The sequence below is a fragment of the Amblyraja radiata genome, chromosome 25 (genome assembly GCF_010909765.2).
Source record: "Amblyraja radiata isolate CabotCenter1 chromosome 25, sAmbRad1.1.pri, whole genome shotgun sequence".
In the NCBI taxonomy this organism is placed as follows: domain Eukaryota; kingdom Metazoa; phylum Chordata; class Chondrichthyes; order Rajiformes; family Rajidae; genus Amblyraja; species Amblyraja radiata.
The window spans coordinates 35,977,054-35,992,246 of NC_045980.1; the positions used below are offsets into that span (position 1 = coordinate 35,977,054).

General features: G+C 50.4%; 1 protein-coding gene across 3 annotated transcripts; it reads right to left on the reverse strand.

The window, feature by feature from the left end:
* Window positions 1-620: 620 nt before the first annotated feature.
* Window positions 621-12,061, reverse strand: ddx55 (DEAD-box helicase 55). 3 transcript variants are annotated; one of them, XM_033043873.1, is made up of 14 exons: window positions 11,931-12,061; window positions 10,169-10,219; window positions 9,991-10,077; window positions 9,252-9,343; window positions 9,016-9,078; window positions 8,287-8,436; window positions 7,290-7,479; window positions 6,640-6,722; window positions 5,973-6,104; window positions 5,138-5,230; window positions 4,440-4,554; window positions 3,483-3,651; window positions 2,353-2,633; window positions 621-840 (listed from the first exon to the last, which is right to left on the reverse strand). In XM_033043873.1, the coding sequence occupies exons 1-14, from the start codon at window positions 12,030-12,032 to the stop codon at window positions 724-726; spliced, it is 1,725 nt and encodes a 574-aa protein (XP_032899764.1). In that variant the 5' UTR covers window positions 12,033-12,061; the 3' UTR covers window positions 621-723. The 3 variants fall into 3 exon arrangements, with proteins under 3 accessions (XP_032899764.1, XP_032899765.1, XP_032899766.1); XM_033043874.1 differs by lacking the exon at window positions 9,016-9,078; XM_033043875.1 differs by lacking the exon at window positions 8,287-8,436.
* Between the last annotated feature and the right edge of the window lie 3,132 nt (window positions 12,062-15,193).

The following is a 15,193-nucleotide window of genomic DNA, read 5'->3' on the forward strand; positions in this document are numbered from 1 at the left end:
ACATAGAAAATATCAAAAATACAGGGCTGTGTGTTGAATACATCATTACTGTAATCTTGTGCATCATAACGCTGACTAAGCAATACTTGAATGATTGTGGGATAGAGTGATGGGGGGAATAATCCTGCACAGCCTAAAGTGGAAAATATTCAGACATTTACTCTCCACTTGTAGCTCTGGCTCTACTAGAAGACTCTCACTATCAGGATGAATAGATGGCCTTCCAAGGTTTCAATGTAACCTGGTTTTGGAAATAGGGAAGTACTCAAATGCCTAAAGGTTGGGGAGCAGCTTCAACAGAAGAACCTGTGACATGTGTCCAAAGTGACCCAGACCCAAAGGGGGCTGTCACCATGCCCGATGTCCCTTGACTTCCCTTCCCCCAGAAACATCCCCTCTGGGCAACAGGTCCACATCTGCTGTACCTTCCCTCTCGCATAACTAGTCCGTTCAGAGCCACAACGAAGCTATTCAATCGTCCAGTTCACAGCTGGGCTCAGCAAGGGTCACTATTCAAACGGGCTCAGCAAGGGTCACTATTCAAACCAGTTGGTCCATCACAAGCAGGTTATTCTCCAGTCCTCAACTCACCTCAATAGATTCTCCAACTAAAATTACAGGCAAGTTGTTATATTAAACCTGGAATTTAATGTGTTTTAAAATAAAACAAACTGCTGAAGGAATTATTCACAGAATATTACAAATGTCCACTTCAGCCACGATTCACGTTCCTGTCAGCTGCTTCTCAAAGTCTTCCTTGCTGATCTTGCCCTGCTTTAACTTCTTCAGTAATCTGGTGTCATTCAGCAGTTCATCGATGTCGTCCTCATCATCAGACAGCTGCAACAAAGGGGAGTAAGATTCAAGTAACTGCTCCCCAAAACCCTGCCTCCAGGCAGGCAGTTACACTGTGGTTATTGGTGAATGAAAGTGTAAAATCTAAACAAGTCAAGAATGCTGTGGTGGATGTCTGTGTTGAATTATGTTGTGCATTATGCCTTTTTAATTATAACACTGTATGGTCAATTCATTTCACTGCATCTTATGGTGCGTGTGACAAATAGATTAGAACTTCGAACCTTGAAAGTCACAGCCGCCCAACACCAGCTACTGGGGTCAAGGAAAGAGCGTTCACGTCGTGGCCCAGTCTCCACCAATCTTTCCACCGCCACGCACAAGAAACCATTGTATGCAGATGCCGAGAAGTGTGTTCAGTTCCTTGTGATGTGGACTCGATAAGAAGAACACCAGCTATATCATGTTACTGAGCATGACAGAGTTGACACCTCAACAAGGTTGTTGAGGGAAGGAAGTGATTTAGTAATTGACCCAAACTGAGGACGGGATGGATTCTGTTACTGGCGGCAGCGGTGAGATGGAGGACAGTACCTCCATTGCAAATTCCTGTCCAGATTATCTGCCTGCTCATCTCTCAAGAGTTTAAGTTTAAGAGAGTAGAATTGTGGAATTCTTTGCCACAGAAGGCTGAATGGACCAAGTCTATGGATATGTTTAAGGCAGAGATAGATAAGATTCTTGATTAGTACGGGTATCAGGGGTTATGGGGAGAAGGCAGGGGAATGGGGTTAGGAGTGAGAGATAGATCAGCCACGATTGAATGGCGGTCGACTTGATGGGCCGAATGGCCTAATTCTTCTCCTATCACATGATCTTAGTATGCAACTGGGCACTGCAGTCCAGGGGTTAGAGTGTTTAAGAAGGAACTGCAGATGCTGGAAAATCGAAGGTACACAAAAAAGCTGGAGAAACTCAGCGGGTGCAGCAGCATCTATGGAGCCAAGGAAATAGGCAACGTTTCGGGCCGAAACCCTTCTTCAGGGGTTAGAGTGCCATCTTTATCCACATTTCCCCCACGTTATAACTGTGTCAGCTGCCATAATACTCGTGCTAAAGGAGATGTACATGGAAACATTTAGCACCACAGGTCATCGAGAAAAATTCACATCACACTGGCCGTTCAACCATGGGTCAAATCTCTACATTACTCAAAGAAAATACTGGTGCAACCATCCAGCCCATCGCATCCTACGCCAGCCTCCACCCCACCCCAGCCTCTGCCCATCCCACCCCCTGTCCACCCCACCCCTCCACTCTAGCCCATTTCTCTGCCTCAGAGGTCGGTTCTCTGGATACTTTCAAGAGAGAGCTAGGTAGAGCTCTTAAAGATAGCGGAGTCAGGGGATATGGGGAGAAGGCAGGAACGGGGTACTGATTGAGGTTGATCAGCCATGATCACATTGAACGGCGGTGTTGGCTTGAGGGGCCAAATGGCCTACTCCTGCACCTATTGTCTATTGCCCATCCCACCACACTTTCCCCTTCGCAACCCACCTTCCTTTTGCTGGCCTGCTTTCTCTTCTTGTTTCTCTTGGTTTTCTGCTTTGACCAAGGCTTATTTTTCACAAATTTCTTTTTGGTTTCATTTTGCTTCTCCTGCTTTTGTTGTGCCAACAGCCTCTGCCTCTGTTTCTCCCTGTTCTTGTCTTTGTATCGGATGGAATTGGTGTCAATATCCTCGGGTGTAAAACCTGGGAAATTCTTTCCTCTCATCTCGGGCATCTTGGGCAGTTTAAGGAGAGCAAAGCCTCTGGCCAGTGCTGCAAAATCTAGATCTGGAGAAACAAATCAATAGGTGAGGCTTCCTCAGGGCCGGTGTTTATCCAACGTCCAAAGCTGCAGAAATGGGGCTCACCTGGCGATCTCTGTCCTTCCACCTGGGATCACAATGGAGGAGCTAGACGGGAGAGGGAGCAACTGTAGACGGGTGTCTGAGTAACTAGACGGGTGTCTGAGTAACTAGACGGATGTCTGAGTAACTAGACGGGTGTCTGAGTAACTGTAGACAGTGTCTGAGCAATTAGACGGGAGAGGGAGCAACTGTAGACGGGTGTCTGAGTAACTAGACGAGTGTCTGAGTAACTAGACGGGTGTCTGAGTAACTGTAGACGGATGTCTGAGTAACTAGGCGGGTGTCTGAGTAACTAGACGGGTGTCTGAGTAACTAGACAGGGTCTGAGTAACTGTAGACGGTATCTGAGTAACTAGACGAGTGTCTGAGTAACTAGACAGGTGACTGAGTAACTAGACGGTGGGCCTGAGCTGAGGGGAGAGCTGGCTGTCGAGGAGCCGGGAGAACAAAACGGGGCTTGAGGAATCATGGAGAAAGATGCAACTGGTACATGTGGTGGTCAAGACCAGGGGAGAGTGAATGACCGGCCGGGGTGAAGAGGGCACTGAGTGACTGGTGGGGGGGAATGACCGGCTGGGTGTCCAGTGGGGGGGAATGACCGGCCGGGGGGGGGAGAGGGCTGAGTGACCGGTGGGGGGAGTGATCAGTAGGGGAGTGGCCGGTGGGGGAGAGGACACTGAGTGGCAGGTGGGGGAGAGGACACTGAGTGGCCGGTGGGGGAGAGGACAGAGTGACCGGTGGGGGGCCCATGAAATACCAGCATTCCGCTTACCTTTCATGCGGAATATCAAGCTGCACTGGTGTTTTGCGTAGGACTGAATAAAAGACACAAAGGCCTTCATTCCTTTCTCAAAGATAGCCCGGTCCGATACAGCCAACTTCTTCAGACTTGGCAACACGTCCACAGAATCCTTCAACAGCTTCATCTGTTGCATTGGACACTACACAGACAACAAACCCCCTGAAATCAATTACAAACCTCCAGCAGCTTTGAGCAGTAACAGGAATGTTTACAGTTCTGGTAAATGCTGAATGTTTATCAGTGGCTGCCCTAGGAGTGCACGTACATTTATTTACACAACGGAGGCACGGTGGCGCAGCGGTAGAGTTGCTGCCTCACAACGCCAGAGACGCGGGTTTGATCCTGACCACGGGTGCTGTCTGTACGGAGTTTGTACGTTCTCCCCGTGACCTGCGTGGGTTTTCTCCGAGATCTTCGGTTTCCTCCCACACACCAAAGATGTACAGGTTTGTAGGTTAATTGGCTTGGTGTAAATGTAAAATTGTCCCCAGTGTGTGTAGGATAGTGTTAATGTGCAGGGATCGCTGGGCTGAAGGGTCTGTTTACACACTGTATCTATACTAAAGTAAACTCACATCATGAAAACATCCCACTGGGCTTCATGCAAAGGGCGGGAACTGGTTTTTGAAGATCAAAGACTTGGTCAATAGAATGAGTTTTATTACAGAATTACAACATGAGAGGAAGCATCTCTCCCTCCAGGCAAAGTTCTGGTGTTGACTCTTACCTCCCCCACTCACAGTCAGAAACACAAAGCCAGCACAGATGGTGGTAAAGTAATCCGCTGCTCAACTGCAGCTCTGGAGTGTAAGAGTGTCGGTTTCCCAGTCTCTCTCTCTCCCAGTCTCTCTGTCTCTCACTCTCGTTACATGCTCCACGAGCTGCAGACCTGGCCATGATCATACTGTACGGCCGCTACAGACGTACCTTCTGGTTGATGGAAAGGAAGTTGACGTAAGTCGCCTCCATGGGGAGCAGGAACACCAGGGCGTTGCCATGGTGACCAATGCGAGCAGTTCGTCCACAGCGATGGACAAAGGCACTACAAAACAAATCATGGTAAATCCTTTTCACACAGAGAGTTGTGAATCTGGAATTCTCTCCCTCAGAGGGCGGTGCAGGCCGGTTCTCTGGATGCTTTCAACAGAGAGTTAGATAGGGCTCTTAGGGATAGCGGAGTCAGGGGATATGGGGAGAAGGCAGGTACGGGCTACTAATTGTGGATGATCAGCCATGATCATACTGAATGGCGGTGCTGGCTTGAACGGCCGAATGGCCTACTCCTGCACCTATTGTCTATTATTATCTATTAAGGTCTTCAAACACCCACAACACCAGGCCCCGGGGCCACTAAACACTGCTGAAACTACAGGGTCATTGGGACTGACACTGTCACCATCCTGCAGATGCAACTCCACTCCCACAGCCCACACCGACATAGTCCACAGTCAAACCCTCCTCAGACACTCCCCACACACCCATAGCCCACACTCCCATCACCAGGCAAGGGAGGACCTTTGGTGTGGGGCAGTTCCCATGCTGTGAGGGTGCGTTGTCCCACAGCCGGTCCCCAATGGCCCACAGCTGGTCCCCAATGGCCCACCCACGGCTGGTCCCCATCATACCTGGCGCTGCTGGGGGCATCGTACTGCAGCACCCAGTCCACCTCTGGAATGTCGATGCCGCGGGCCATGACGTCAGTGCAGACCAGGACGCCACTGGGAACAGACAGAGGGAAGAGTGGGTCAGCAGTGTCCTGTGTCCTACCCATGAGGCCCCTGGCTTCACGTGTTTCACAGCCATCTATACCAGCAGGGCACTCTCTGGCAGTGACCGACGTTACCAGCAAGACATGGCTGCCACTGTCCCAGAGATTCACTACAATGCACAGCTCCAGGGACCCAGGTTTGAACCTGACCTGTGTTGTCCTTGTGGAGTTTGCATGTTCTCCCTGTGCCTGCTTGGGTTTCCTCTGGGTGATCCAGTTTCCTCCCAAGTCCCAAAGATGTGCGGGTTTGTAGGTTATTTGGCCCCCAGTGTGCATGGAGTGGGAGAGTGCGGGGGTGTGGAGCGATGGTGGGGGGATGGGTAGTTTCCATGCTGTCTCTCTCTGTTCCTGACACAACATCCCACGCGCACATGGTCTCTGCTGCCTCACCACACACCCATCCAATCACTTCAATTCCCATTACTTGCTCCGAGTTTTATGAATTCTCTCTAACAAAGTGGCATTCAGCAGCTAATAACGAGGACTGGTGAGTTCTCCACTGCAGCCATTGAGCCCTTTCCTGCCCCACTGTCAGCAAACTCCACTGACATCAGCGAACGATGGAAGAGCAGGAGTGTAGGCTTGCACCCGTCAACATGCCACAGCTTGGTGCCACCATGTCACCTCACCCCGGCCCACTCTCTGCCTAACCGCAGGGGATTGGCACATGGCCCCTTCCACCAAACCAGTACCTTTCCAGCTGCCGAAATTCCATGAAGATGTTTTGCCGTTTGTGCTTCATTTTGCCATGGATGCACATGATCTGCACATTCTTCACCAACTTGCCCAGGGTGTTCCCAAAATATTCCACACAGGCACACGTACTGGAAGCAACAAGCATCCCCGTTAAACATGGCCGCGAACAGTGGGCTCAACTCCCCAAATAGACAGCAGCCCAACCTCGCAGAGTCACCCCCCCCCTTAGTCACCCCCCCCTCACAGTCACACCCACCTCAGTCACCCCCCCCTCAGTCACCCCCCTCAGTCACACCCTCCTCAGTCCCCTCAGAGTCACACCCTCCTCAGTCCCCACCCCCCTCACAGTCACCCATCCCCCCCCCCCACACATTAGTGAATAAATGGGTAACAACACGTGGCTGGGTTTATAATCACACTGCGTGCAGCAAAACCAGATGAGAGAGGGAGTGATCCATCTTCCAGGAGCGCTCGTCCCGGCCCCTGGGCACAAGGGGCTTTTCCTCAATCTCCAGACGCCTGTAGTGAGCGAGCGGTGAAGCTGATGGGTACAGGCGGCTCTGTGTTGCCTGGTTACAGAGGGCCCATGACCCCTGGATACAGAGGGGCCATGACCCCTGGGTACAGAGTGGAACCCGAGTACAGAGTGGAACCAACAATCACCTGAAGAACACCAGATGTTTCTGTTTCTTGTGCTGACGGAGGAAGGCAACTAACTGGTTAAACTTCTCATCAGCTCGACAGATCTGTAAAGCAAAGAGCCCAAAGATTCAGAACAAAGCTCTCTCTCTCTCTCTCCCGCTGTACAGATGCTGCTTGGCCCGCTGATTATTACAACAACAGGCGTTGATATTGGTTTATTATTATAGTTGTGGCATCTCGGAGGTGCAGTGATGAAGCTAGTTTTAATCTAACCAGGCACATGATGCCGTGTAAATGTACATCAAGGTTAGGCAAGAGGGAGAGCGGGACCTCATGCAGAATATCCTTAGAGCTCCAGAGAAAGTGCAATTAAAGATAAAAGTGCAAGGTCACAATGAGGCAGATTGGAAGATTCACTAAAGGTGTGCGGTGGTGTTACCTACAGTCCTGTAAATGGTGTTTGAGCAGTGCGGCCGCACAGCCTGGGTGTACAGGGGGGGTGGGGGGCTGAGGGCAGACTCTCAGGGCATCCGTGTGGAGGATCATCACGGCAACATGCCCTCGTGGCTCAGGAAGTCGAGGATCCAGTATCGGGGGGGGGCGGAGGGAATGAGTGTCATGGCCGCTACAAACCAGAGGCCCTTCGGCCCGCTGGAGGTGTGTGATCTCACCGTGTAGTAGTTGTGCAGGCGGATCGGTGTCTTCTGTGTGCTCTCTGCCGCCAGCCCCTTCTCCTTGACTGTGATACGGACTGGGTTACGCAGCCCTGCACGCACCAGCGACTCCACCTCGTCTGTCTGTGTGGCCGAGAACAGCCCCGTCCTCCGCTGCTTCGGCAGCAAGCCCAGGATGGTGTTCAAGCTGCAGCCAGAGCGGGGACCTAGTCAGGGCCGCGTGACGCCAGGGGGACCCTGGCCACAGCTGGCAACGCCGGGCCACAGCTGGCAATGCCGGGGCAGAGCTCAGTCACTGATCACCCCCTCCCCCCACCCCAACCGACCAGCGCTGTAGATCACAGTACTTACAACAGCAAGGACTGCAGTGAAATGTCACCGAATGTGTTAAGAAAGACAGAGTGCTGGAGTAACTCAGCGGGTCAGGCAGCATCTCTGGAGAACATGGATAGATGACATTTCGGGTCAGGTGGGGAGAAAGTTGGAAAACTGTGCTGGGTGCGGGATAAAGCCTGGCAAGTGATAGGTGGATACAGGTGAGGGCGGTTTGATGGGCCGAAGGTTGAACAATGGCCAGAGATGACAAGGAGACAACAGGGAGAGGAGAAAGTTGTAAAGTCAGAGGATGGAAGGGGGGCAGAGGGTAAGAGAGGGTGGGATGGTGGGATAAACGGGTGTTCACCAGAGAAGGGGCACTGGGGAGAGGGGTCAGCTAACACTGAATAGTCATAGTGTTCTCTGCTTATTCCCCCAACATCCTCCACAGAAGCTGCCTGATTCACTGAGTTACTCCTGCAGCGGCCCTTCCCTGTGTCTCCCACCAATTTACATTTGCAGCCTGTCCCACCCCCAACTGCCACCCTCCTCAGCAGCCTGTCCCCAGCTCCCCAGCCTGCATCTCCAGCCCCCACCCTCCCACATTGCACCGTCCCCAACACCCCACCCCCACCCTCCCACACCACCCCCTGCACCCTCGCCAGCGCCCCACCCCCACCTGGCCTCGAAGCCCAGGTCGAGCAGTCGGTCAGCCTCGTCCAGCACCAGCACGTCCAGGCTCCTCACACATCCGGCCAGCTCCACCCCGTCCGCTCGTCGCCTCAACATGTCCTCCAGACGGCCAGGAGTACCCACCACGATGTTCCCTCTGCCCCAAACACACACATAGCTTCTCCTCAGTCACCACTGGGGAACCAGTGGCCGGCCGGGTCCCAGCCATTGCATTCCCCCCCGCGTCATAGATCGTGCCAGTGCCCCCCCCCCCTCCTGCTCCCAGGCCACGTGCAGCCAGGGGGTGGTCTGGTGGGGGCAGGGTGGAGGTGCAGAGGTTGGTGGAAGGGTGGGTCACCACAGAGTGGTCAGGGCCGATGGTGTGGGGGAGGGGGGGTGGGGTGGAAAAGGGGCAGTGGGTGGGGGCAGCGTGGGGGGGGGAGGGGGAGGGGTTGGTGGAGGGGCAGGTCTCCACAGAGTGGTCTGGACCCAGTGGGTGATGGAGTGAGGGGATGGCAGAGCCAAAGCCCCAGGGTTGGAGCAGCCAATGGGCAGAGTGCCGGCTGCCTGGCAACCGGAGCATTGTAACTCAGAGCAGGAGAAATCCTGGCACTTGGAGCGAGTCAGTGAGTGAGCCTGTAGCCTGGCAAAGGGCAAGGCAGAGGCAGTAACCCACTAACTGGCCTAGAACCAGCGCTGGGAGCAACGTTCCAATTGGCCAGAGGTCCACACTCACCCATGCTTCCTGAAGTTCTCCACGTCTTCCATTGGATTCCTTCCACCAATTAAGAGAATCTGACTGAGAGCAGAATGCTGCTGATTAACTCCTTCACCCACCGATGCCCCACACCATCACCCACCGATGCCCCACACCCTAACCCACCGATGCCCCACACCCTAACCCACGATGGCCCCACACAGCACTGGCAGACCCAGGGAGCCCACAACACACAGACCCCTCCCCTCACTCACCTGAACTGTGGGAAGTGCACTGTGAACTGTCTGAACACCTCATCGATCTGGACAGCCAGCTCCCGGGTGGGAGTGATAATGAGAGCCCCAACCTGTATGTGCAAGGAGAAAGGAGGAGAGTCACTCCCACAACCTGAGCCCACAGAAGCACTGACATCTCTGGAGGGCAATTCATCAAATGAACTCCACCTCACTGAATTACTGCTGCATTCACAATTCACTGTAGGATCTTTGTGCATTATTTAAAATGTGAGCAGAGGTCCATGCCAACGTATTTAGAGTGTTATAGAGTAATAGAGTGTGGAAACAGGCCCTTCGGCCCAACTCGCCCACACCAGCCATTTGAAGGAATCTCTGACACACAGATCCAGCTGATCATATAATAATGAATGCGGAGAGCAGGAAGATGGTCATAGAATCACACGCACAAAAACATTCCCAACGACCAGCTCATTGTTTCACTGATTAAAAATAAGCCTTGAACATGGTCCCAGGATGGCACCGTGGAACTCCTCTGCTCTTCAACACAGTCCCATGGAACCTGACAGAGTAAAGTGGCCCCATTGTGACTGCCCGGAAATCACAGTGCAGCACTCAGCGCCACCCTAGGGAAGGGACAAATCCACACTATGTCAGTAATGTGAACGAGCTAAGCTTTAACCTTCCAGATTATTTCATGTTTATTTTACAACGATTAATCTCAATGCTCAGGAAATTTTAAACCATGCACAGAACAAACCTGCATTTTCTTTAACTTCTCCTCGCGCTTTAAAAGGATTTCCAAAGTTGGAATGACGAAAGCCAAGGTTTTCCCACTGCCGGTCACCTGCAGCACATGAATGCATGAACCTTCAATCTGCAACAATCATTCAACAAAATCCAGAGAACGTGTTTAAGCCACCAGGTAGGTAACTTACCGCCTCTACTGCTACATCCTTGTTGTTCATAAACAGGGGAATGGTTGCAGACTGCAAGAAAATACAGGCAGATGGAGTCAAGTTCCCCTTTGAAAGGGCTGATTTAATCACTTTTTGTTTAAACCTTTTCCCACAACAGTTGAAATGTGTCTGCTTTGGTGAGTGAGAATTCTCCAGCTATTATTCAGCTGCTTGAGTAGTATATCCAAATAACTATCAGCGCGGTGAAGGGCTTTAGTTAAGATATTTTGATAAGTTGTCATTTATTGCGCATTAATAATAATTAGTGCTACAGTCAATGCAAACTGGCTGGATCCAAGACCCAAACACCAACGGTACACAAAAATGCTAGAGAAACTCAGCGGGTGCAGCAGCATCTATGGAGCGAAGAAATAGGCAACGTTTCGGGCCGAAACGTTGCCTATTTCCTTCGCTCCATAGATGCTGCTGCACCCGCTGAGATTCTCCAGCTTTTTTGTGTACCTTCGATTTTCCAGCATCTGCTGTTCCTTCTTAAACCCAAACACCAAAGTCAACCCTACTACAGCACCTGGTCCGATGCAAACAAACTGACTCCAACCTATTCGAGGTGGTCACTGCGTCCACAGTAGTGGGTTGAAGAGTGACAAGAATAGTGGGGTGAGGAGGCAGGGCGATGGGTGCAAGTCAGGGGGAAGGGCACTCGGTGCTAGGACAAGGGTGAAGGGTCAGAGTGAGGGGTCACTGGGAAGAAACTGTCCCTGAATCTGGAGGTGTGCGTTTTCACACTTCCATACCGGTTGCCGGTTGGGAGAGGGGAGAAGAGGCAAGAGGTAGAAGTGTGAAAACGCACACCTCCAGATTCAGGGAGTTTCTTCCCGGCTGTTATCCGGCAACTGAATCATCCTACCACAACCAAACCAGAGAGCAGTCCTGAACTACTATCTACCTCACTGGTGACCCTCGGACTATCTTTGAACAGAATTTGCTGGCTTTACCTTGCACTAAACGTCATTCCCTTATCATGTATCCATACACTGTGAATGGATCGATTGTAATCATGTATTGTCTTTCCGCTGACTGGTTAGCACGCAACAAAAGCTTTTCACTGTACCTCGGTATAATAAACTCAACTGGAAGATCAGGGCAATGGGTACAGATGACAGGTGGGTGAAAGGTCAGGGGGAGTGATGACATTCTTGCCATAGAGGGAGTACAGAGAAGGTTCACCAGACTGATTCCTGGGATGGCAGGACTTTCATATGAAGAAAGACTGGATAGACTTGACTTGTACTCACTAGAATTTAGAAAATTGAGGGGGGATCTTATAGAAACTTACAAAATCCTTAAGGGGTTGGACGGGCTAGATGCAGGAAGATTGTTCCCGATGTTGGGGAAGTCCAGAACAAGGGGTCACAGTTTAAGGATAAGGGGGAAGTCTTTTAGGACCGAGATGAGAAAAAACATTTTTCACACAGAGTGGTGAATCTGTGGAATTCTCTGCCACAGAAGGTAGTTGAGGCCAGTTCATTGGCTATATTTAAGAGGGAGTTAGATGTGGCCCTTGTGGCTAAAGGGATCAGGGGGTATGGAGAGAAGGCAGGTACGGGATACTGAGTTGGATGATCAGCCATGATCATATTGAATGGGGTGCAGGCTCGAAGGGCCGAATGGCCTACTCCTGCACCTATTTTCTATGTTTCTCTGAAAGGTCAGGGGGAGTGGGTGGAGGGAAAGGGTCAGAGGTGGTTCCCCCTCCCCCCGCCCGCCGACCCCGAGTGACCTGCACCGGCGTCATGTGAGTGAAGCTCAGCTCCCGCAGCGACTCGAGGACCCGCGGGTGGAGCCCGAGCGGCAAACTCTCCCAGCCGCCGCAGTCCGCCATCTTCCCCACGCGTGCTTCCGGCCCGCCGCCTTCCCCTGGTCCGCCGCTCGCTTCCGGCCCGCCGTCTCCCCTAGTCCTAGTCCGCCGCTCGGGCGTTCCGGGGTTCCACGCCCACTCTCTATTTGGCAAAAAAAAAGACCTTTCATATACATTTCAAGTTTAATGAATTTAGATTTAGTGATTTAAAACCCTCCAACACTGCTTGGTGTCTAACTCAGAAGAACTTAATTTGCTGCCACAACTTAATTCCCATTTATCAGGGGCTGCAGGCTGAAGATAAACGTGTGGCAACTACAATGCAGTAAAAGCTGTTCCCACACAGCAGCAATTCACAAATAGCACAGCCTGGCGCCTTAGGCTAGCTATGAATAGGTCCGAACCTTAAGGGTAATAGTAGTTTGGGAGAGGGCAAACTACAATATTATCAAATAGGAGCAAGGACATTTGGGAGCAGTTTAGTTTAGAGATAGGGCAAGTCTACAATTAATTAAGTTTCGTGATATAATGTGGAAACATGCCCTTATGCCCACACTGTTTAAGAAAGAACTGCAGATGCTGGAAAATCGAAGGTAGACAAAAATGCTGGAGAAACTCACCTTAGGGTTTCGACCCGAAACGTCACCTCTTCCTTCGCTCCATAGATGCTGCCTGACCCGCTGAGTTTCTCCAGTATTTTTGTCTACCACCGAGTCCACACTGATCATCAATCACTAGTTATATATCCCATCCTACAAACTCGGGACAATTTAACTCTTGAGCACACCCACGTACTACTGTGCTGTCCCAAAAGTAAAGGGCCCTTAGATGATCAGAGAGGTTGGAGTCAAAAAGTAAGAATTTGGAAGATGAATCCAGACCAGGTCTTTGAGCTATATGAAGAAAGCATGGGGAAAAAAATCAAACCAGGTATAAGCCCACACAAAATACCAGCAATGGTTGTGAAGTTGAGATGGTCGAGATTCAAATTCGTATATATACACACATATCCACATATATATACATACACACACATATAGACAATAGGTGCAGTAGGCCATTCGGCCCTTCGAGCCAGAACCGCCATTCAATGTGATCATGGCCGATCATCCCCAATCAGTACCCCTTTCCTGCCTTCTCCCCAGATCCCCTGACTCCGCTATCTTTAAGAGCCCTATCTAGCCCTCTCTAGAAAGTATCCAGAGAACCGGCCTCCACTGCCCTCTGAGGCACAGAATTCCACAGACTCACAATTCTCTGTGTGAAAAAGTGTTTCCTCATCTCCGTTCTAAATGGCTTACCCCTTATTCTTAAACTGTGGCCCCTGGTTCTGGACTCCCCCAACATCAGGAACACGTTTCCTGCCTCTAGTGTGTCCAAACCTCTAATAATCTTATGTGTTTCAATGATGCCCTCTCATCCTTCTAAATTCCAGAGTATACAAGCCCAGCTGCTCCATTCTCTCAGCATATGACAGTCCCGCCATCCCGGGAATTAACCTTGTGAACCTACGCTGCACTCCTTCAATAGCAAGAATGTCCTTCCTTAAATTTGGAGACCAAAACTGCACACAATACTCCAGGTGTGGTCTCACTAGGGCCCTGTACAACTGCAGAAGGACCTCGTTGCGCATATACTCAACTCCTCTTGTTATGAAGGGACAACATGCCATTCGCTTTCTTCACTGCCTGCTGTACCTGCATGCTTTGAGTGATCAAGGACCCCCAGATCCCGTTGTACTAAACCTTTTCCCAATTTGACACCATTTAGATAATAATCTGCCTTCCTGTTTTTGCAACCAAAGTGGATAACCTCACATTTATCCACATTAAACTGCATCTGCCCACTCACCCAACCTGTCCAAGTCACCCTGCATTCTCATAGCGTCACCCTCAGTTCACACTGCCACCCAGCTTTGTGTCATACATATATACATACAATACATATATACACATGTACATATAAATACATACATATACATACATAAATACATACATGCACATATATACATACATATGCATACATATATATACACACACATACTCAAGAAACAAATAAAACAGTGCAACAATAATAATAGTCTCTTGTAGTTCAGAGCCTATATGGGGTTGTAGTGTTTAATAGCCTGATTGATGGCTGTAGGGAAGAAGCTGTTCCTGACCCTGAACGTTACGGTTTTCAGGCTCCTGAACCTTCTTCCCGATGGCAGTGGTGAAATGAGTGGTGAAACAACTTGTCCAGGTTCCACCACATTGATGCTATGGCTATGAAATTACACTAACATCTCTACTTCCTCAGAAGACCAAGGAAATTCAACGCACAAGGGACGGCAGATGCTGGAAACGTGACGAAACACAAAGTGCAGGTTTAACTCAGCGGGTCAGGCAGCAACAGTGGAGGACATGGATAGGCAACATTTCAGTCAGGTCCGTTCTTCAGACTGATTGTAGTAGGGAGCTGGAAGAGAAGTGGGGCAGGACAAAGCCTGACAATTGATAGGTGGTTACTGAGGAGGTGGATGGGTGGACATAGGCTAGAGATGAAAAGGAGACAAGAGTGAAGTTATTGAGGAGGGCGAGAGATAGCTGGAACCTTGAGGAAGATCATTGTATCTTCTCCATCCCAAAAGTCCTGGAGAGTAGCTAATGCTCCTTTGTTCAAGGGAAAAAGGGATAGTTCAGGAAATTGTACACTGGCGAGCCTCATAGCAGTTGTAGGGCTTTATCCAAGGCAGGTCATCGTACAAACTGTGTTTTGACATTGATGGAGGTGATCGGAGGGTAGGGCAGTGGATGTTGTCTACATGGAGTTTAGCAAGGCATGACAAGTTTGCCCATGGTAGGCTGACCCAGAATAAGATACATAGAATCCTTGGTGACTTAAGTTGGAAAGAATTGCAGATGCTGGTTTCAATTGAAGGTAGACACAAAATGCTGGAGTAACTCAGCAGGGCAGGCAGCATCTTTGCAGAGAAGGAATGGGTGACATTTCGGGTCGAGACCCTTCTTCAGACTGATGAAGAATCCTTGGTGACTTGGTCCTTTTGATTCAGAACCATCTTACCCGGAGAAGAGGAGTGTGATGGCAACGTGTCATGTTGGATGGAGGTCTGTAACCATTGACGACACACAAATGAGTAAAGTTGCAAATAGGGAAGAAAGCAATCAAATACAATGGGATATAAA